This window comes from Chiloscyllium punctatum, chromosome 1, assembly GCF_047496795.1.
Source record: "Chiloscyllium punctatum isolate Juve2018m chromosome 1, sChiPun1.3, whole genome shotgun sequence".
Classification (NCBI taxonomy): Eukaryota; Metazoa; Chordata; class Chondrichthyes; order Orectolobiformes; family Hemiscylliidae; genus Chiloscyllium; species Chiloscyllium punctatum.
Genome location: NC_092739.1, coordinates 136,992,905 through 137,017,485, shown reverse-complemented (window position 1 = coordinate 137,017,485; position 24,581 = coordinate 136,992,905). Strand labels below are relative to the sequence as shown.

Here is a 24,581-nt window from a genome sequence, read left to right as displayed (position 1 = left end):
GTCATAGAATCATGCAGCATGGAAACAGGTCCTTTTATCCAACTAGTCCACGCTGACCATGTTCCCAAACTAAATTAATCCCATTTGCCTGCATTGGCCCATATCCCTGCTGACCTTTCCTAATCATGTACTTATCTAAATGTCTTTTAAATGTTGTAACTGTACCTGCATCCACCACTTCCTCTATCAGTTCATTCCACATACGAATCACTCTGTGTCAAATAAAGAAAGGTTGCCCCTCATGTCCTTTTAAATCTTTTTTTCTCTATGCCCCTTAGTTTTGAACTCCCCCAGAATCTTGCTGTTCACCTTACCTGTGCCCGTCATGATGTTATAAGCCTCTATAAGGTCACCCCTCAACCTCCTGCGTTCCAATGAAAAAGGTCCAGCTTATCTTTATAACTCAAATCTTTCATTCCAGTTATATTTTGGTAAATCTTTTCTAAATGTTCTACGATTTAATAATATCCTTCATATAGCAGGGCAACCAGAACTGTACACCGTACTCCAGAAGAGGCCTCACCAGTGTCCTGTGCAACCTCAACATGACATTCCAATTCCTATACTCTCAGATCTGAGCAATGGGAATTTGCTTTCAGAGTCACATGCAAATAGAATCTAAGAAGCACAACTGTTTTTTTTTTGAAAAATGGTTTCACATAATCTTAGTGTGTACCTTTAACCAGTTAATTATATATTTTTTCCTTTCTACACGAGCCATTTAGTCTCATTCCTTCATCCCACTTGCTACTCATACTACATGAAATTCTTCTAACAACAATCTAATTCCTTCACCGTAAAATTTATAAACTCTTATAAGCTGTTTATGACAGAGAACTCAATCTGCTTGTCAGTTCACTGTAGCTTTTTTTGTTAGTTTCTCATTTATATGAATTAATGCCTTTTTTTTTTAAAAACCATTCTTCCAACCGATGTAAAACAGCCTATCATTCCAAGACTATGAACTCTTACCTTTGAGGTCTAGTGAAAAAAAATCCTAAACTTTTAAAATTCTTATTGAATCCACCTTGATGTGTTAAATATCCTTCCTATAAATGATGCCTCAAACTGTGTAAAAAAAAAATTCTGTTTATACTGTAACCCGTTATGCATATTTAGCGTTGCCTGATTTATTTTATTGTGGATGCATTGAAATACAGCATTGTGCAATGTGTAATTTTTTATTATAAGAAAAGTCAATCAAGATATTTATATGAAATAAATATTTAAAAGCATTGACTCTTCTTAAAAAAAGTTTCCAATTACATTTTCATCACCCCCTCCAATTTTGTACAAAGACAATTTGCTCATTGAAGAAAATACTCCCAAACTATAAGTTAGTTGATTTCAATTCAAAATGGTTGCTTTTTTAACCTTAAAATATGGGCTATGGTACTTAATCTCAGGTTGCTTCTTACTAAAGTTAAGAATAATTCCCCTTGTTTAAAATGAACTTTTATTTCACTTGAAAGTGCTAGTTTAATTCGGATCTTGGGTGGTTAATTTCAAAAATTTTTGAATCCTTACTGGTTTGTATTATTTTTAAAAAGCAGAACATTTGCAAAGTCAAATTTTTAATCCATGTTTGCATGAAGCGGTAATTGGTTTAGATTAATCAATCACTTCACCACCACTTCCATTTAGTAGAAAGTACATCTTATTGCACACCAACAATGGTGCAGCATTTCAGATTGTAGTTTGTCAAGTGTCAAATGGAATAAACAAGTTATTGTTTATTGTTATAAATTAAGATCCTTGTGACTCTTTGTATAGTCAGTGGATCCCAGTGACTAAAATCCAGGATTGTTATTTGTGTCCACCTTTACAAGGATTTGATTTGCAACTTTTCAGTTCAATGGTATTGTTGCCATGTACTTTATTGCCAAAAACCCTGTAAAACGAAGAAGTGTAAAATTTTGCAACTTCAGTGAAAATAAATTATTAAAAGAGTATGACTCCTTTCAGTTTTCTGACCTTCTGTTTGTATTTATTGTTTAAGATTGTACTGTGCAGTGTTGCAATGTGCCGGGTTTAATAGCATTGATATGTTCCAAACCAGTCAATAGGATTCACTTGAACACAGGAACAGGAGTAGGTCATTTAGCTCCTTGAGCCTGTTCTGCCGTTCAAAGAGATCATGCATAATCTGTGACCTAACTCCATATCTAAGCCTAGATTCCTTAATACCTTTGCTTAACAAAAATGATCTACCTTAGATTTAAGATTAACTGATCCCGCATTCACTGTGGTTTGTTGAAGAGAGTTCCAAACATCTACCACCCTTTATTTGTAGAAATGCTTTCTAATGTCTATCTGGAATGGTCTAGTCCTAATGCTCAGCGTATTTCTCCTACTTCTAGAATCCCCAACTGGTGCAGGTGGTTTATCTGCCCTTCTTTTCCTGTTAATATCAAGACTTTGGTCATATTACTCCTTAATCATCTAAATACTAGAGAAAACAGGCCAAATTTGTGTAATCTCTCCTCCTAATTTATCCCCTGAAGTCTAGGTATCATTCTGGAAAACCTATGTTGTACTCCCTCCAAGGCCTATATCTCCTTCCTAAGATGTGGTATCCAGATCTTTTCTCAGTTCTCCAATTGGGGTCTGACAAGAGTTTTGTATGACTTAAATATCCAAGTTCCTCACTTGTCACCTCAATCTTTGCTTTAACTGTGAATATTGCAGTGGAAATTATTTGCATTGTTGTAATTTTTATTGATTTTTGCCTACTTTGGTTCGGAGTAAATTTGTTTTCTGATTGACTTTTCATTGGATATGTGCATTGCTGACCAGGGCCATTCCTAGTTGCCCTTTAGGTGGTGATGTGCCACCTTAAACTATTGTTACATTCTGCATATGGTATTTGAATATGAAATTTCAAATAAATTATGTCTCTATAGCAAATGGATGCTTTTAGATCTGAAAGCTGAAGATGAAGTAGTGGGTTAGTGAAATGTATTGTGGAGCTGGAATTATTCATGTAGCTATAGATTGAGCATGGAAACACAAACACAGTCTAACGAGTCCACACTGGTCATGTGCCCAGTTGAAAAATAGTCCCACCTGCCTGCTACTTCTGCCTCCTTGATCAGTTCTCCGCCTGAAGCTAGGTCCTTGACAATTATTTTCCATACCTCAGTAAAATGCTGCAATTTATTACGATGTACGGTGAAGGTGCTGGCCCTGTATGTAGCTTAGCTGGAATGGGGATTGAACCTTATGCTATTAATAGTAAACTGAGCCACATGCTGGTCAACCAATTGACCCCTACCCGGCTTACACAGCTTCGGATTCTCTTAAACTGTGCATTTTCAGCAAAGACTTATAGATTGATACCGTATCTTAAAAGGGAGAGCAGTGCTGACACGTAGTGGTAGTAATCCATATACTTACCCTGGATAATTGAGCCAATTGAATTTGGATATAATTGATCAATGTTTATTATTAATCCAGGTGTTGCATCTTGATTTGATCCTCCTAAAGTTTATGGTCATTAGCTTGTGCAAGCATCAACTCAACTGGGATCTATGAGTGTCTTCCTCCATTCTCCATTCTTAACCCCTTCTCCATGCAATAAACTGTCCAGTGCAAGCTGAAGATTTTCTTTGTGGGCTGATCTTGTCAAGCTAGATTATGTTGCTAATTCACTCATTTTTAATTCACATTGTTCTTTCTATTGAGTGCTGTGACCATAACCATCAAAGTAGTTGGCTGTTACTTCCAGCTCTGTCAAGTTTTATAACCAAGGTCTTTGTTGAGTGAGAAGAATTCTCAGTACTATTTTCATTATGATACTTTCGATCAGGGTGAGGTATTTATCTATTTTTAACTTCATAAAATTTTTGTGACATTATGATGTTTGGTGGTGGATTAGTCCTTATTTAATTTATCCCACTCTGAAAACTGATTTTGCATATCCAGAATTTATGTTTGAGCTTATTCATATAGAGAGGCAAAGGATATTTTAGCAGTGTAGACATTGAAGGTACATGTGTAGTTTATATCACTTCCTGCAAGTGGATAAGAATAAATGCTGTGGAACGTATGTAAAAGAGTTGGAAGTTGAGTCATCTTTCAAAAGATACTGCGTGTGAACTATTGACATTTTACAGCAGTGAAGCTCTAGCTTTCTATTGCAGTTACAGATCAGGTTGCAGAAAAACTTCGTCAAAAACCGAAAGCCAATGTACATTCATTTGAAAATGTACAGAACAAAATATGTTCATGAAAAAATGATATGTTTAAGCAACATCAGCTATAGCATTTGGCACAAAACACTTCTACAAATTGTGACTTTTTTTTGAAGTGAAAAACCTAATTGACTGTTAGATCCACCGCTATGCAAGCCGAGTCTAACATTATGTAGGAAGAGGATTTTCGGCATTTCGCTTTTGTATTAGCTCAGTTAGTCATCTTGCCCTTTTCCCTATATTTAATCACCTTGATTTTCTCAAGGAGATCAATGAATGAAGCTTGATCTTGCAGTCTACTTCTTGGCTTCTTACTATTAAATGACCAGTGTATAGGGCCACTAGCATTTCAGATGACCATGAAATTGGTGCAAGCATGCAAGTATCACTGCTAAATTACTTTCGGTTATTTTCTTACAAAAACTTTAAAATCATAATTTCTCCTTGAAATGTCACCACTTTGAACCAACACATTGGTGATCATTTGGTCACCATATTTACATTCAAGGGAAAATGGTTTCCATGAAGTGGCAGAGAGCTGTAATATTAATCAAAATGACAGTGCTCTCAACGTTTACAAAGCTGTTGTAACTGAATGTTAAAGTTTATCCATGATGTGAAGGTGTCCGTCTTGGACTGGGGTGGACAAATTTAAAAATCACACCATACCAGGTTATCGTCCAGCAGGTTTATTTGGAAGTACAAGCTTGCGGAGGACTGCTCCTTCATCGGGTAGCCGTGGAGCAGGATCATAAGACAAAAGATTTATAGCAAAAGATTACAGTGTTATGCAACTGAAACAATATATTGAACAAATTTTGGCCAGTCATTGTACTTAATGAAAAAGTCTCTGAGCTGTGCCACCAACAAACCCTAAATTGAATAGACTTTCATTCCCTAACTCTGCCAACCCTGGCTAAGAGCATTTTAATGCTGTCTCGAAATACCATGGTCCTTTCCTTTGTGTTGATCTGCACTAAAGCAGTACCTTTCTTAAGCTCAGCGACGTGTTGTTTGATAACACTGAAGATGCAGGACAACAACTACAGAAATAACCAGATGTGCCTTTTCTTACTGAATCTGAAGACTGGAAATAATTGCCAAACATGTTTTACAGGGTAGGTGTTGATGTATTTATATTTGCATGTCTGTACTACTGATGGATGTTGCATGTCATCAGTGTCTGCTCTATGTATTAATTGCCCTTATAGAATACTGACTGCGACAACGTTGTAGAACATAGTTGGTCAGTGCTAATTTGCTTAGCTTTGCATCAAGACTGAATCTGATTATTTGTTGAACTATGTAATTTTAGTTTACAATGCAATGCTTTACTTTTCTGAAGTTTAAAGCTTAAATAGCTTAAGTGAGCAATTTGGTCCTGATTTTTGGAACTACAGATTTTTTGTGCATGATTGGTACTTGGGTTGCAGTTAGAATGAAAGGGGAATGCTATGTGGGAAATATGCTTGAATCAGATGCTATTTTTTCCAGTTTTGTGATAACATGAATTTTTCGTTCTGCTTCTGCACAGTTGATATGTTTTGCAATGCACTGCTCATCACTACACTTTAGACCAATTATATTTGAGTAGATTCTCTATATTGAAAAAGCTTATTTATTTTCCTGAAATAAATTGGATTTTTAAAGAAAGTCCTGTTGTTAAGTGTACATGTGCCAGCATGAGATGAGGCTAGGTTCAGAACTTGTGCTTCCCAACTACAATTGAATAGCCTGCTCATAACTGTCAAGGCTTTCAAACAGAGAATGGCTGTTCATGTGAGGTCTTAGAGATGCTAGTGTACTTGATCCTGGATCTTCTGAGGAACCATCATTTTATTTGGATGAAGTGACAAGAGAAAAGAAAAACTGATTCTAAGCATACATTGACTACCATATGCATTGTTGTTTGGTACATTGCACAAAATATTTTCTTTTCATTATGATCACGTCTTTCAACCTATAGTAATTATATTGAATAACATTGCATGTTTGTGTTCGTAATCTTTGGAGAACCATTTGTGAATGCCAATGACAGTTTGTTGCAACACTACTGTTCCCATCTCCTTTGGTGATGGAGTGGTTTTTAAATTTGATGACTTGATTCAGTTATATTGGTGCTATTCTAAGTGTAGCCCTGCTGTTTGTAAACTCATTTTTACAGTAAGTTTTGACCTACATTGCAGTCACAAGTAAGGCAGATTAGCATATAATAGTAAAGTGATATTCATGTCATTTGAAATAAGCCCTATTTTGATCAATAGATCTAAAATGTATATTCATGGAAAGATGGTAGCTTTATAGATTTTAAATAGCTATCCCTTTCATTCAGATGATTCCACAAAAAGTTACAGTATGTACGAAGATAAATGTGGACAGAACTGTATATCATAAAATTATGATCTGGTGTGACTAGGATCTGAGAAATTCATGAGTATCCATCAGATCCATTCTTCTGACTTGGTGATTACTGCCCCATTCTTCTCATTTCCAGTCCCAAAAAATGTAATTTTAGGAATGTTTGTTTTTTTTTCAATTGAGTCCAATTAATAATGTAGTTGGTCATTTTAGGAAAAAACGATGCAATGGACCATCAATATACTTCTCTCATTTTGTTAGCTCAAAACATTTTCATGTACCTAAGTTATAGTAATATAATGGAGGTCTGGTTTCACTACTGACTGTATGAAATAAAATGTCTTCATAATCAAAGGACTGACAGTTTTGGAGTACTGTGTATAATTCTGGTCGACCTTGCTATAGGAAGGATGTTACTAAACTGGAAAGGATGCAGAAGAGACTTACAAGGGTGTTGCTGAGACTGGAGGGCTTGAGTTAAAAGGAGCGGCTGAATAGGCAGGGGCTATTTTCCCTGGAGTGTCGTAGGCTGAGGGGTGACCTTCATAAATCAAAAGGGACATGGATAGGGTGAATAATCAGGGTTGTTTCTCCAGTATGGGGGAGTCCAAAAGTAGAGGGCATAGAATTAAGGTGAGAAGACAAAGATTTAAAAGGGACCTAGGGACAACTATTTCATGCAGAGGTGTATGGAATGTATATGGAATGAACTATCAAAGGAAGTAGTAGAGGCGAGTACAATTACACTATTTAAAAGATATTTGGACAGATACATGAATAGGAAAGATCTAGAAGGATATGGGGGGAACACAGGCAATGGAACTACTTCAGTTTAGAAAACTTGGTTGGCATGAAATAATTGGATGAAGGGTCTGTTTCTTTGCTGTTTGACCCAATGGCTACCTATTCTTAACATAGGTCAACCTAGGAAATAAATGAGAGCAAGGGAACGGAAGATATCCTGGACCTAGAATAAGTGAAACTGAATGAGAGAACTAAAATATGAGGAAAAGATGGAGAATCCTGGGCAGTGAATAAGTCAGACCAAGAGAAAATGAACAATTGGCAAGATAGGACAGAGTGAATTACAGAAAGTGAAAAAGACATGACTTAAAAGTATTTCTCATTGGATTAACTGCTGAATTTAACATGTACATGAGCATAAGAGGTACAGTGAGTAAGTTGGAGGTGTGGTGGACAGCGAAGAGGGTCACCTCAGATTATAACAGGATCTGGACCAGATGGGCCAATGGGCTGAGAAGTGGCAGATGGAGTTTAATTCAAATAAATGCGAGGTGCTTTTTTGGGAAAGCAAATCTCAGCAGGGCTTATACACTTAATGGTAAGGTCCTAGAGAGTCTTGCTTAACAAAGAGACCTTGGAGTGCAGGTTCATAGCTCCTTGAAAGTGGAGTCGCAGGTAGATAGGATAGTGAAGAAGGCATTTGGTATGCTTTTCTTTATTGGTCAGACTATTGAGTACAGGAGTTGGGAGGTCATGTTGCAGCTATGCAGGACATTGGTTTGGCCACTTTTGGAATATTGTGTGCAATTCTGGTCTCCTTCCTATTGGAAAGAAGTTGTGAAACTTGAAAGGGTTCAGAAAAGATTTACAAGGATGTTGCCAGGGTTGGAGGATTTGAGCTACAGGGAGAGGCTGAACAGGCTGGGGCTGTTTTCCCTGGAGCGTTGGAGGCTGAGGGGGTGACCATATAGAGGTTTACAAAATTATGAGGGGCATGGATAGGGTAAATAGACGAAGTCTTTTCCCTGGGGTCGGGGAGTCCAGAACTAGAGGGCATAGGTTTAGGGTGAGAGGGCAAAGATATAAAAGAGACCTAAGGGGCAACGGTTTCATGCAGAGGGTGGTATGTGTTTGGAATGAGCTACCAGAGGATGTGGTGGAGGCTGGTACAATTGCAACATTTAAGAGGCATTTGGATGGGTATATGAATAGGAAGGGTTTGGAGGGATATGGGCCAGGTGCTGGCAGGTGGGACTAGATTGGGTTGGGATATCTCATCGGCATGGACAGGTTGGACCGAAAGCTCTGTTTCCATGCTGTACATCTCTATGACTGTGTACACAATTAATTGATCTTATCTTTATAACTAGGTTCCTTTTTCTCATTCAGGTTTGTTTAGGTTACCTCATGGAAAATGTTCATTAGTTAATTTGGCCTTACTAAAAATCTGTGTTGAATCAGAATATGTGATCAGAGCTGTTCCATGTAAGGGTGACTTTTGCATTTTGGTTAAACAGAACACAGACAACATGAATTCATCTCTTTAAAGATAACAAATAAAGCATTGCACCATTTAAACTGTGACATTTGTTATCTACGTAAGTGGCAGTGAGGTTCAGAACACATTAATCAACAACTGAAAATGATCTAAGGAAGAGTCACCAAAACTGTTTTGATTAGATTAGGTTAGATCCCCTACAGTATAGAAACAGGCCCTTCAGCCCAACAAGTCCACACCGACACTCCAAAGTGTAATTCATCCAGACCCATTCCCGTTCCCTCTTTTTACACCTGACTAATGTACCTAATACTATGGGCAGTTTAGCATGGCCAATTCACCTAACCTGCACATCTTTTGGATTGTGGGAGGAAACCAGAGTACCCGGAGGAAACCCACGCAGATACAGGGAGAATGTGCAAACTCCATACAGACAGTTGCCCGAGACTGGAATCTGACCCCGGTTCCTGGTGCTGTGAGGCAACAGTGCTAACCACTGAGCCATTGTGCCGCCCACATTAACTCTAATTTCTCTCCACAGATGCTGCCAGACCTGCTAAGCTTTTCCAGCAATTTCTGTTTTTGTACCTCATCAATTATGATCTTTTTGAACAGGCATGAAAAATCCAAGTGCCCTACTGCTACTCCTGTGTTCCAAAGTGTGGAGACAAAGTGGACATAAAACTAAATTCTGTTCACTTGATGGTATCAGCACTATGCACAAACCACTACTTGAATTGTAGTTTTCCTTAATCAGTTTATTGATGCAATAAAAATTACTTAATTTGGTTAATCCAAACACAAATTTATATATGTGGTAATTTGGTGTCTCCTATTTCCTATCAATCATTAATGCTTGTGTTAACAGCATTTGACTACCAAATAATATTGAGGTGCGTGGTCTAATTAGTAGGCCTGATGAAAGGCTTATGCCTGAAATGTCGATTCTCCTGCTCCTTGGATGCTACCTGACCTACTGTGCTTTTCCAGCACTATACTCTCGACTCTGATCTCCAGCATCCGCAGTCCTTACTTTCTCCTGGTCTATTTAGTAGCCTTTATGTTGGCATTTATGCCTATGAACCTTCAAATATTTTATTAATGTATAAGATGAAAAAACACATGCTGCACAAGTACATTAAGCAATTCTGGTCTGAATGGATATGTAATGCACAAAAACAAATGGATATAAGGTTAGCTAACTTGGAAAGGAAGTGATAACTTGGCTGTATTTTTAAAAACAAGGTGTTTTTATATTTCTATTCCTCATTATGCTGCATTCCTGGAAAGAGGCATAAGTTACCAAAAGTTCAGATGGAGATCTGCTCTCAAGCAGCTTCCCTTTGCTACTTTTCACCAATATACTGAAAAATGTATAATAATATTCCTTGCATGACACTATATGTTTCTTTGTCTCTCTCTCCCTCTCTCTCTCTCTCTCTCTCTCTCTCTCTCTCTCTCTCTCTCTCTCTCTCTCCCTCTCCAACCCACCACTTTCCAGAAGATCAGCTGAAACTGGCAACTTCACCTGGTGGAGAGTGCGATGGTGAATTTTCTCACTGTGCAATGCGTTGCTCCTCTAATGTGCTATTGTATGATTTTCAAATTTCTTATAGTATAAGATAACTTATAAAATTAGTGAAAGTTATTTAACAAGATTAATTTTATTGGTTAAAGACCCCGTATGTTCTAGTTTTTTTGTTTTAAATTTCAGCCATTCAGTCATCTTTTGTTTAAATATAATCCAAAGAATGCTGATGTGTTGCAGCACTATTAATGTATATCTAGAAAATCAGATTGTATCAGACTGCATTTAGCAATGAATGAATAAAATGCAACATAATAAACAACTAAGAGTCACAGAAAAGGAGCTGCCATCTCTGGTTTGATTTATAACTCCTAACTACAGGAATGAAATGTAAACATTGCTTTAATTGACAAGACAGTACCACTGTGCAAAGCTCTCTTGTGTACGTTTGTAATAGTTACCATGCAGCTTGTAGAGCATTTGTCTGCAATGGGTAGAAGTCAAAACATAATGTGGTAGTCTCATGAGCTTCAGAGCTAACAATCTCCATATTGAAGATTTACTTCTGTAATGATCAGATTTTAATTTGGTAATCCACATACCTTTGTTATTTCAAACTAATAATATTGGACAATGTTGCATGCAGTGAATGCCAACAAATCCTTTTAAAATTTTCCATTTATTTCTCATTAGTAGAAAATTGGTTGTAACCTGGAATGTACTTGGATTGTTTGTTAAGATTACATTAAATAACCAATTAATTACAAATTACTGACAAATACTTTGAGAGAGACTGTTGTGTGGTGAAAGTGCGGCAGGTTGGTATAAGTGCAGGCTTAGAAGAATACTGGGCTTTGGTGAGAAAGGCAAGGGTGATGAGATTCTTTAATGTGGGAAATCAGGGAACAGTCTAATGTCCCTGATGGCAATGTATGCAGGCAGTATGACCGGCTGCAGCTCCACACAGTGGTTCAGTTGGAGCATAGTTGGATGCACTGAGGAGCATATGGGGGTTAGTGTGTGTGATGGACACTAGTTATGGGGAGGTGGTCACATCAGGTTCAGTCAGATAGATGGGTGACTGCCAGGAGAAGCAGGCAGGTAGTGCAGGAGTCTCCTGCAGCTATTCCCCTATCTAAAAGGTAAGCCATTTTTGTTGGAGAAGATAGCCTTTCAGGAGTATAACACCATCAGCAGGCCTGTACCACCAGGACTGGCTCTGTTGTAGAGAGCAGGGTCGAACAAAGTCCAAGCAGGTGATAGTGGCAAGAAACTCATAAGTTAGGGACACAGGCATTTCTGTGCCTGTGTTCAAGACTTGAGGATGGTGTGTTGCCTCCCTGGTGCCAGGATTAAGGACATCTCTGAGCAGTTGTATGAAATTTGTAAAGGAGGAAGGTGAGCAGCTGGAGTTCATTGTGCACATTGGTACCAATGGCATAGGTAGAAAGAGGGATGAGATTCTGTGAAGTGAGTACAGTCAGTCAGAAAACAGGCTGAAAAGCAGGACCTCAAGGCTTGTAATCTCTGGATTACTATCGGTGCCACATGCTGGTGAGACAAGGAATGGAATGATGTGAATAGTCCAACTAGAAGAGGGCCTAACTGGACCTTGTTTTGGTTAATGAGCCTGGCTAGGTGACTGACCTTTCAGTGGAAGAGCATTTTGGAAACAGTGATGACAACTCCTTAAGTTTTAATGAATAAAGATAATCAGGACCTTATGGCAAGGTACTAAACTGGGGATTTGGGGACAAATTGCAACAGTATTAGGCAGGAGCTAAGGACAGTTAATTGGGAGGAGCTGTTATTGGACATTTGAATGTGAATGGTTTAAAGATCTACTGATCAGAGTTCAGGATCTGCTTTTTCCAGTTAGGAGGAAGGACAAGGGTGGAAAGATAAGAGACACTTTGATAATGAGAGAGGTTGTGAATTTAGTCAAAAGGGAAAAAGAAGGATAGTAAGTTTTAGGAAGCTAAAATTGGACAGGGCCTATGACGAATATAAAGAAAGTAGAAAAGAACTCCAGCAGGGAATTAGGAGGGCAAGTGGGGCCATGAAATAACCTTAGCAAATAGGGTTAAAGAGAATTCCAAGGCATTCTGTACATACATTAAAAGCAAGATAATAACTACAGAGAGGGTAAGATAAATGAGGAGACTTGTGCTTGGCAACAGAGGATGTGGGCATGATCATAAATAAGTACTTTGCATCAGTATGCATCTAGGAGAAGGATATGAAGGAGTGAGATTTGAGTGAAGCATGCTAATGTGCTAGGGCATTTTGAGATTAAGAATGAAGTGATGTTGGGTCTCTTGAAGAGCATTTAGGTGGATAAATCCCTGGGACCGGATGATATTGACCCCAGATTATTAATAGAGGCTAGACAGGAGATTGCTGGGGCCTTCACCAAGATCTTTGTATCCTCGCTAGCCATTGGAGAGGTTGTGAAGAATTGGCAAGAAGCTAATGTTGTTCCTGTATTCAAGAAGGGAAATAGGATAACGAAAGTCTGGGATATAGGATAAAGAAAATCCTGGAAATTGAAGATCTGAGACTCTCTCATTAGTGCTGGAAAGCTATTGGAGAGAATTCTTAGGGATAGAATTTATGCACATTTGGAAAATGGCCTAATTAGGGACAGTTAGCATGGCTTTGTGCAGGGCAGGTCATGTCTTACTAACTTGATTGAATATTTCAAGGACATGATGAAGATGATCAGTGAGAGTAGAGCATGGAGTTATTTACACGGATTTTAGTAAGGTTTTCGACAAAGTCTCTCTTAGTAGGCTCATCCAGAAGATTAAGATCCATGGGATCCATGATTGATTGCTTAGCTTCAGAATTGGCTTACCCATAGAAGACAGAAGCTGGTGTCACAGGTAGATAGGGTATTGAAGAAGTCATTTGGTATGCTTGCCCTTATTGTTAGCGCATTGAGTATATGAGTTGGGCGATCATGTTGCAGCTATACTGTACTTTGGTGAGGCCGCTTTGGGATGCAGTGTTTAATTCTGGTCTCCCTGCTAAAGGAAAGATATTGTTAAAGTTGAAAGGGTTCAGAAAAGATTTACAAGGATGTTGCTCGGATTTGAGCTATAGGGAGAGGCTGAATAGGCTGTGGCTATTTTCCCTGTAGTGTTGGAGGCTGAGGGGTGACTTTATAGGGGTTTTTAAACTTATGAGGAAATGGATACAGTAAATAGCCAACGTCTTTTCCCCAGACTAGGGGAGTCCATAAGTAGAGGGCATAGGTTTAGGGTGAGAGGGAAAAGATTTCAAAGGGACCTAAGGGGCAATTTTTTCATGCAGGTGGTGGTGTGTATATGGAGTGAACTGCCAGAGAAAGTAGTGGAGGCATTTAAAAGGCATTGGGATGGTCTAAGAATAGGAAGGGTTTAGAGGGATATGGGCCAAATGCTGGCAAATTGGACTATGTGGTCAGCATGAATGAGTTGATCTGAAGGATCTGTTTCAGTGCTGTACATCTCTATGACTTAATGGTGGAAATGTTTTTCTGGCTGGAGATTCCTGTAACTAGTGGTGTTCCACAGTGGTCCATACTGTGACTTCTGCTGTTTGTGATACATACGAATTACTTAGATAAAAACACTGATGGGTGGATATAAGTTTGCAGATGAAATAAAGTTTGGTGAAGTTGTAAATAGTGTAGAAGATTGTCAAAGGATACAATGGGATATGGATCAGTTGTAGATATGGACAGAGAAATGGCAGATGGAGTTCAATCCGGGCAAGTAAAGGTCAAATGATAAGGAGAAGTTTGTGGCAGGACCCTGAACACCATTGATGTACAATAGGGAGCTTGGGTTTCAGTCCATAGCTCTCTGAAAGTGGCCACACAAGTAGATAGGCTGATAAAGAATGCTTGCCTTTATTGGTTGGGTCATTCACTTAAGAGTCAGTTTTATGAGACTTTGGTTAAGTTGTACATAGAATATTGTGTTCAGTTCTGGTTGTCCATTGATAGAAGTCTATAAAATTAGGAGTTGACAGAATCTTTTGCCCAGAGTTGAAATGCTTAATACTAGGAGACATGCATTTAGGGCGAGAGGTGGGGGGATGTTCAAAGGAAATGAGGGGCGAGCTGTTTTAGACGGGAGCAGTGGGAATCTGGCACATGCTGCTGGGGAGGCAGATACAATGGGGCATTTAAGGGGCTTTTAGATAAGCACATGAATATGCAAGGAAAGGAGGGATATGGACTAAGGGTAGGCAGAAAGGGTTAGTTTCATTTGGTGTCACGTTCAGCACAACATCGTGGGCCAAAGGATCTATTAGTCTCCATGTTTAATGGTTAATAGAAGTCCTCCTTCACATGACTGAAATGCTTTTCTAATAATTATCTTCACTTCTAAAATGTGAAGTAAAATGTTTATTTGCACAACCCCTTAAATCATCTCCCTTGTTTTGATTATAGCGTCACATTTCAATTGGTGCTATGCCTCTGAAACTGCAGGAATCAAAATATTTCTAAACTGATTGTTCCAGAAGTAGTATTTTTTTTTCTTCTTGTGGCTGCTTCAAATTATTAAACCATGTTTTACTTTCTTCAAACATATTTTTTCACCAAACTTGTGGGGTAAAAATGTTTTGTTTGGAAAAAAAGTGGGACATCTGCTTTGACATAATTTATCTGTTTATAAATCTCGACATCTCAAATCTGGGGCACAAATTATTTATTAAAAACATGTAACTACTGTTTGCAATTGGCAAGATAAAATAGTTTATGCATAAGATTTAAGTTTGGATCAAGCTTAAATTAATACACAATACTAGCAAATGTCATGCTAATATGCTGCAAGGACTGATGAATGCTATAAAAGATAGTCATTAGGTGCTAATAGGTGCTAACTATTAGCTATTATATAATTGTATTGTGAATTTGAAGAAATTCAGTACTTGACTATCAAGTTCTAAAATATAGTATCAAGACGTATATCTCTTGATATTAACTTGAGAGATATTAAGTGAAAGAAATTTGTCAGATTGGGGATGTTCCAGCTATGGACAGTTTGAAACTGGTCTTGTAGCTAATTTAGGCTTATGTGATCCTTAGTGGAATGTAGTCATTGAAGGCAGGTAATAGGTCTTTGAGAAATGAATATCAGAAGTTGGAAAAGACTGTAGCAATGACAGCTTGCTTCATTTACTCTCTCACTTTAGTTTTAATGAGTTTTTTTTCTTTGTACAGAATGTGGGTGTTGTAGAAAGGACAGCATTTGTTGCCCATTCTAGATGTCCTTGCACTGATTGGCCTTCTAGACCACTCAGAGGGCAATTAAGCATCAACCACATTGCTGTGGGTCTCTAGTCACATGTAGGTCAGAGCAGCTAAGAACAATACATTCCAAAACATACTTTCCATAAAGGCCGTTAGTGAACCAGATAAGTTTTTCTGACAATTGATAGTGGTTACATTGTCAACTTTTATCCTTTTATCCAGATTTTTAAAATTGAATTTAAATTTCCCATCTGTCACGATGTGATTTGAATCCATCCACTCACAACATTAGCCTGGGACTCTGACATTACCAGTAAGCCACCTCCTCCATTCATGCAGTATTCATGCTGCACTGAAGATCCATGTGGTCTAAATGCTGTGAAATTATCTGACGTATGATCTTGACTGCAGCACTGAATACATTTTGAATTGGTAGAAGTGAAGGAGTTCCCTTAGAGAAACTCTGGATCTGAAAATTGTTTCTGGAATTTTTGCAACATATGCTAACATGACCCTATCTCCTTATTTTAAAGAATCCCTTTCAAATCAGAGCTAAAACTTGGATTCTAATCTTTGTCACCTCAAAAACATTGCCTAGTTATACACTACAACTGACTTCCTTTGTGCTTGTGACAGCTAGACACTTGCCAGCCCAGTTTCTTTCTCCATCTACCACCTGTAAAACCTACATGTTCATCTGATATTTTATTTTCTGCCTATTGACTTATTTCAGGTTTTTGTGTCTTGGTTAGCCAAAGTGTGTTGTCTTCAAATATGTGCTAGCTTTTACACAATTCTTCATATCTCATTCATGTCAGAATTTGTTTAAAAACATTGTGGAAAATGTGGATTTATGCCCTTAGAATAGAGTGAGTTTTCCCAATCTCAGTTGACTGGGGAGGCACTGAGTAGAAAATCAAGATTGTAAAGCTGATCAGCGTTACAGTGTGATATAGGCTGAGTAACTTCTTTAAGTCATCTCTTCACTGGAGAATGAAGCCTGAGAGTATCCAGCTGGAAAATGGAAAGGATGAAAGACTAATTTCAAAATAATACAGGCAATTTCATTATGTGCTCACAATGTGGAGAGTTGGGCTTAGCAGCAATACATTTCTGTTTTAATTGAAATTTTGTACAATTTTCTCCCACTAGCTCTGATGAGATTTTATTTTCTAAAATGTTGTGAAGTGTCAATTTATGTTTTCTGTACCAAGTATATTCAAATGTTCAACCCTGGCATAAAGTACTTATCTAAAAATAATATGTATCCCCGTGTACCTCTGTGTTTTGACCATCTTCCATCAGGTGGCCCTTTTTAGCTCTAGAAAAGATTGGGATATAGAATAAGCAATAATTTGTGATATTGCAAATTATCTTATGTGAAACATTGTGATTTGTAAGGTAGTTCTCTCCTTGCCCTAATTCTTCCTTTTACTCTATCTACTCTATCTATTGAGAGATGCATTATGATGAGCAATTGATTGTTTTGCCAACCAGAGTTTGAGTTCAAGACTCCAAATTCAACCTAGTGAATTCTGGTGTGGACAACTCATCCTAAATATAATAGGTATACCACGTTGCAACAGCCAAGTATGACTTGATGTTTTTGCTTTGCATCTTTTTACATAGCTACATATTAGGGTAAATCTCAGACCAACATGAAAAGGGTAACTGAGGTGAAATTTAGGGAAGGTATTGAAACATGCTTTATATAATTGTTTGGAGTCTCAAAATGAGGCTAGAGCTGATTCAATTAGGATGGATGGTGGGAGATGGATCAGTGTGAGGCAATTGCAAAAGGCCATTTTTTAATTTCACAAAGAATTGTTAAAAATACAGATGATAAGATTGTTTATGTAGACAGTTCTTGGGAATAGTGTCTAATCCTGCCCGTTTCCTCACTGCCATTCTTGGTCATTGGTTGTATATATTTGTATACAGTATATATACTAAAACTGCAGTTCCTGGTCATGCCTATAGTCCTGTCCACATTTTATGCTTAATTTTTAGATTATCAGCGACATATTTTCAAATCTGTGGTGAATTTGCAAAATGCATTGGGCTTGAAAAGCTTGATGTACCGCCTTGCCTTTACCCAAGTAACGCATTTTAATTAAAAACAAATATTTTGCAGCTATTTCATTTTTTAGAAGCTGCCTTGCTTGTGTGTCTACTGGAGACAGTACTGCACTTAAAAATGTGGAAGATCAAAAATGGAGGAATAGTAGAGGCTCATCACTATAGATAGCACTTTTACTTAACAACTTGAAGTTATCATAATTTTTCTTTTCCTACCTTTCTTGTGCATCTTCCCATCTGTACATGAAAATTAATTATCTGTTGTGTTTGTTCTCAGATGGACCTCCAGTGATAGCACACTATGATATTTCTGACACTAACTCCGACCCAGATGTTCTGAACGTCGACAGTCTTCTTGCAGCTGCTGCTGTTCAGGAGCAATTCTCTTTTGGACATCATGAGTTTAAAGTGAACACTGTTAGAAACCGAGGACTGTTGGAACAATGCATTTCAGGTCAGTCCTTTGAGAAACTCTTGCTATATCTACTTTTCCTCTCCTTTTGTTTAGAAGTAATATTAATTCCTGCTGAACAATTGTGTTACATCCACATGCAAGTCCTGAGCTGCCTCCACCACCAAACTGTAGCCACCAAACACCTTGTCTTCCACCTTGGGACCCTCCAACTACATGGGATCAATGTGGACTTCACTAATTTCCTCATTTCCCTTCTCCCCGCTTTATCCCAGATCCAACCTTCCAATTTCGCACCATCCTCTTGAACTGTCCTACCTGTACATCTTCCTTCCCACCTATCGGCTCCATCCTCCTCTCCAACCTATCACCTTCATCTACCTATCGCATTCTCAGCACCTTCCCCCCCCCCCCCAGCCCCACTCCCCTCCAATTTATCTGTCAGCCCCCTTGGGCTGCTCCTTTTTCCTGATGAAGATCTTATACTCAAAATATTGACTCTCCTGCTCCTTGAATGCTGCCTGACTGGCTGTGCTTTGCCAGCACCACACTCTTCAACTCTGATCTCCAGCATCTCCAGTCCTCACGTTCTCCTCACTGATCATAACATTTGGAAAGTACTTCAGAATAGGCCCTGGTGACTTTTTATTTGTTTCAAAATTCAGCAAATGGGAAATTATTAGTATAAATACAAACTATTCAGCTTTTAGGCTAGGCTGCAATGAGCTGCTTTGTTGAGCTTGCCCATAAAATGTATGAGCAGTTGTAGGCCCTTCAGCTCGTCAAGTCTGTTCTGCTATTCAGTGGTTGATCTGATAATACGTCCACTCCACTTCTTCTACCTTTTTTCCCCCAAAACCCTTGATTCCCTTACTGATACAATAATTTGTCTATCTCATTCTTGAATATACTCAACAATCCACCCTTCTCAGCTCTCAATGGTGAAGAATTCCACAGATTCACTAGCCTCAGAGAAAAAAAATCCTCCTTATTTTGGTCTTAAGTGGGTGATGCCTTACTCTGAGATATGCCCTGTGGACCTCGACTCACCCACAAGAGAAAATAACTCCTGTACATCTATCAACCCCCTAAGGCTACCATATATTTCAATAAGGTCTGTTCTCCTTCTAAATGGCAATGAGAACAAGCTCAACCCCCTCAATCTCTCCTCACAAGAAAATGGCTCCATACTTGAAATCAACCTGGTGAACTGTCTCTAATTTCTGAATACTGTTCCCTCAATAAGGGGCACAAAACTGTTGACAGTATTCTAGGTATGACTAGTGCCTCATATTGTTTTAGCAAAGCTTCTCTATTTTTACACTCCATTCCCTATTACCTGCTGCAGTTGAATGTAAGCCTTTTGTGAAACATTCTTGAGGACGACCAAATCCCTTTGCGTTACGGCTTTGTGGAATCTTTAAATAATATTGAGCTTTTCTACCAAAGTGCATAATCTCACATTGCCCTGATTATATTATCATCCTCTCTACGTGCCTTCCCATCTATTTTTGTGTCATCTGCCAACTTGACTAATTCAACACTTCCCTCGTCCAAGTCATAAATATATGTTGTAAATAATTGTGGCCCGAGCACAGATTGCAGTGGCACTCCAACTAATTACAGGTTGCTTTCCAAAATATGTCCCTATTATCCAGACAGTCTTCCTTGTATGCATAAGCCAATTCTCCATCCTTGTCAATGCATTGCCCCCAAACCATATTCTCCTATCCTATTAAGTAGCCTGGATGTGATACCTTCTCAAACCCCTTTTGAGACTTCCAAATATATAACGTGCCCTTTATCCTGCTTGTTACCTCCTCAAAGAATGGAGTATATTTGTCAGACATGGACTTCCTCTTCATGAAGTCCTGCTGACTCTGCTTGATTTTATTACACAGGTAGTTTTCTAATCCTTTTTGCCTTTTCTAGAGCCTAAGGTTTCTTGGAGGATTACTACCATTGCATCCACTATTTATGTAGCTACTTTGTTTAAAATCCTAGGGTATGACCCATCAGGCCATGTTTTTTTTTTCTCTACATTGTCTTTATATCCTCTTCGCTTTAGCTTCTTAATTATTTAGTGTCTTTGGAATGCATGTTAGATTCTTCTACTGAATTTATTAGTTTGCCCTCAGTTTAATTTCTCCACTCTTATGTGCTCTTTTGTGGGCAAACTTCATCATTCCTCTGGTTTGCCACTAACCTTTGTCACATTTTGCGTTTTTTTCCCCCCATCCATTCGTGCTTTCAATTCGATGCCCACACACTAGTTAGCTACCAACACTTTTACAGTTTTGGCAATTATGCACAATATTGTGAATCTAAGTGTGATTTTGTGCATCTCCATTTCTTACAATATTGTTTTAGCATAATGCACAGTGCATGTAAAGTTACCTTGTGATCCGCATGTACTAAGGAATGTATTGATGAGCTTAGTATTGTGAAAATCTGATTATTTATGCATTGATGACTACATTCATTGATGTGCCAAACACTTTTCCTTCGGGAGGAAGGCTGAGTTACCTTTAGTTGTATTGCAAAACTTCTCTTAACTATGGAGTGTAAACCTGAGTTCTGGAAAAATCAAAACATCCATTTACATTTTTTTTGCCTTATCCTTATCCCTGGAAATATCCAAACCTAATTCACAAACTAAGGTTATTTCAAGTGCAGTTGTTGTTTTTCTGTAAGTAAGAAGGTCCATGCAACAAGATCTTAACATTCCAAGTGTGATGAAGCTGCTCCTTTAACAAGTTTACATTGTCCTTGTTTTTTTTTTCAGAGAGGTTATTATATACACAGACTCTGAATAGTTGAAGTTGAAGGGTTTTAGGGCAGTTTGATTATAGCTTACAGATACTGCCTCAGGAAACAAGCTTTGAGGCTTTTCAAAAAAAAAAGCTTGTACAATGAAAAGGGAGCGGCCAGTTCTCCCAGCTCAGCTTTTCTCTGATTTGGTGTGGTTTTTAGCAGAAGTGTTGTAAAAGCTGCTGGACCAAGATGATCTCTCTCTGACTTCTCTCCTGTAAGAACCTGTTTGATTTTACCTTTTGTGTCAAGGGGTGTTTATGGGGATTGTTGCAAGTACAGAACAACCTTGGTTATCCGAACATCAATTATCCAAATTTCGGATTATCCAAACAAGATCTCAAGGTCTCTGTACATTTCAATTGGAGTAGGAAAATTCTATTCCTCATCCATTTAATGCATCATTTTGTAAATTTGAACATGAATATAGATGCAAGTATGCTTTAATAAATAGTTAACTTCAAATATATACTCGAGCCGTGACGTTCGAGTTAAGTCTTACACTTTTTCCAAAAAAGCTCTCTGATACTTATTTTGCCCAAGGACAAAAGTTTGTAAACACACAAGAACAACATATGTGCAAGTCTGAGCTATGTGCTCTAACAGCAAGATTCCCTCTCAACATTGACTTGCTCCATTTTGCAAACACAACAATTAATATCCTCAGTTCATTCTCTGGAGAGTTAAGTCAAAAAATGTGCTCGTACTTTTTGCTTCCGTTGTTTTTTTCCTCCCGTTATCCGATGACGACATTTTTTCCAACCAAAAAGTAGTTCAATATCTTTCAGCTGACAAGAAAATTTAATGTAACTTTTTTGTGATGGGAAGAGCAAATCTCCCCATCACAAGTTAGCGCATGTGAAAATAAACAGGAGGAAAACTCGACAAGAGGAACACATTACCCCTGCTAAAAAAAAAGTTGCTGAGAGGACAGAAACTGAAATCTGTTAAAACGTCTTCCCTCTCTGTCATGCTCCCCCGTATTTTGCGTCCCTCTCTCTTTCTAAGGGCTCGGCAGTTGCTGAGGAGGGAGGGACAACACTTGGTTGGTCTGGACGGCGGGACGACACTGAGCAGAAAAATGTGGCTGCTGTATAGGACCGGGATAAAACCAAGGAAAATGTCAGCAAAAATTTCACATGAATTTTTAAGCAATATCCAGTATTTGTATGCACTTTATTGATTGAATGAAATAAAAACTCTGTAAATATGCTTCTTTATGTAATTATGTTCAGCATGGCTTCCTTTGTTTATGATCAGATCAGTTATCTGAACAAAGTGCTCCCTACCCATCTTGTTCAGATAATCGAGGTTGTTCTGTATTGGGAACAGCATCATTAAGTTGGGATAATCTGTTGGGTTTTCGGATAGGTTAAGTTATTTTGTATTCTGTTCTTTTTTTGTTTGTGTTTCATTCAGTAATCTTGAAAGTAAATTCTGCTTTATTTAAAAATAAGTGGTTTGGCCAGCGGCTTTTCTCAAAGAATATCCACTTTACACCTGCTTAAAACAACTAGCAAAGTTAAAGTCTAAGCTACCTTCTTGAAACAGAAGGACTGGAATGGTTTAACATGGTAGTTCATCAGCACCTTCTAAGACAATTAGGAATGGATAATAAATACTAGTCTAGCCAGCAATGCCCACATTCCATGATGGAATAAAGAGAAGCACTTGGAAACGGCAATTATGTGAATAAATGATTCATCCATTTTGGTATTCATTGATGGAGAAGTGTTGGACCTGTGCCCAATGCTTTAGAAGATCTTTTAGGCAGCTCCAACTAGTGCCACGACTGCTTTAATTCTCACCTGTTAGGCAGATGAGACTTACTTTCATGGTTCATTTGTAAATTGACAATGAGCACATCCGAGAACATTATCGAAATGTCACTCTCACCCTAGAACCCAAATCCTGGAGTTGCATTTGAGCCCTTAAACCTCCTTACTCAGACAAGAGTACTTGAGTTCACCCTAAAATTTCCAACCTCTTCTTTTGCCAGGGATAATTTTTTTTTAGATAGAAGTGCTACATATAAGAAATGTGGAAAAATAAGAAACTGAAGTAGAAGTTGCACAATATTGGGAAAGGAGGTGAGTATTCAGAGATGGTTTAGGATTTTGCTCAGGGGCATTTTCTCTGTATTTGAATTATTGGTGGTTATTCATTTGCTGGGACAGTGTATTTTGTCCAAGTCAAGCATGTCTGAATGCTCGCACTAAAGTTATTTGTGCCTTCTGGTTCCTTCCAGGTCAAGGAGAAGAGAGCTTCATAGTTAATGACTCTTCAGGTTTCTCTGTACCATTAAAAGAAGAAATCCAAATTGCCTCCTCTGATAGCGAGGTCGAAATTGTAGGAATTCAAGAAGATACAAGGTACAAGCATCTTTCTTGGACATGAACATTGGGAAAATCCCAAAGCCTTGCAATCATAATCTAAAAGTAGCAATTTCTGATAAATGACAAGCATATTGAGAAAATGATCGCATCACAATTCACTGTAGAAGATTAGAGCAGAAATAACTAAGGTAGAACTGCAAAAATGGTAAACCTGCATTCTGATCTGAAGCCAAATTAAATGGTATTACATATTATTTGCAATTGCAAAGCAGGCCATTCAAGTCAGGAGGTTGGTACCAGAATTTATGCTCCTTAACCCTCCTCCCATACTTTTTTTTAAAAATGTGAAACAACCTATCTATCTCCCTTCCTTGCTCCCCAGTATTTGTCAAGCCTCTCCTTAAATCTGCAAATGCTAGTTGTCTAAGCCTATAGTAGTGAGTTTCATCTTCTTACTATTATATTGGTAAAGAGTTTTCTCCAGAATTCCCCTGTAGAATTTTTAATGTCTATTTTGCATCGATGGCCTTTTCAACAACTACCCTATTGAACCCTTTCAAATTTTCAAGGCTTCCATCAGATCAGCCCTCAGTAAGTCTTCTCTTTTCTATAGGAAAGACCGCTTACTTGTTGGCAATAATCTCACAATTCTTATCCTAATAAATCTTTTTTAGTGGTTTGATATCCTTTCTATGTGAAGTTCAGAATTATGCATAGATTCCAGTTGTGGTCCTTCTAATGTTTTGTACAAGTTCAATATAGCTTCCCTGTTTATGATTTCTGTTATTCTAAAATTGCAACAGTGGTAGACCCGCCAGCTTTGGTCATTGCATAAATATATGGATGATAATGGAATGATTAGATTTGATTAGATTCCCTACAGTGTGGAAACCGGCCCTTCGGCACAACTTGTCCACACCAACCCTCCGAAGAGTAACCCACCCAGACCTGCACCTAACACTATGGGTAATTTAGCATGGCCAATTCACCTGAACTGCATATCTTTGCAACTATTGGAGGAATCCGGAGCACCCGGAGGAAACCCATGCAGACATGGGGAGAATGTGCAAACTCCACACAGACAGTCGCCTGAGGCTGGAATTGAACCTGGGACCCTGGTGCTGTGAGGCAGCAGTGCTAACCACTGAGCCACCATGCTGACCTAAAGTGTAGGTTAGGTGGGCTTCAGAATGGTTTCACAGGTCAGCGCACCATCGAGGGCCTGTACTGCACTGTAATGCCCTATGTTTCGTGCATTTTTGCGTTTCTCTTTATTAATTAGTGGTGTGTCATTACAGGCAGATGTTTTTGTCGAATCTGCTTCTCATTTGAGTCTTTTCATCAATTTTTTAACTGTTCCCAATGCTGTTATATTTC

At 38.3% G+C, this 24,581-nt stretch overlaps 1 protein-coding gene across 3 annotated transcripts in view; it reads left to right on the top strand.

Moving 5' to 3' along the window:
• The window catches only part of ark2n (arkadia (rnf111) N-terminal like PKA signaling regulator 2n), a 125,553-nt gene that overhangs the window by 93,673 nt on the left and 7,299 nt on the right, over positions 1-24,581 (top strand). For all 3 annotated transcript variants that reach the window (XM_072575080.1, XM_072575097.1, XM_072575088.1), the window contains exons 4-5: positions 17,923-18,099; positions 23,117-23,240. In XM_072575080.1, the coding sequence (XP_072431181.1) occupies positions 17,923-18,099; positions 23,117-23,240 (301 nt within the window). The remainder of the gene's footprint in view (positions 1-17,922; positions 18,100-23,116; positions 23,241-24,581) is intronic.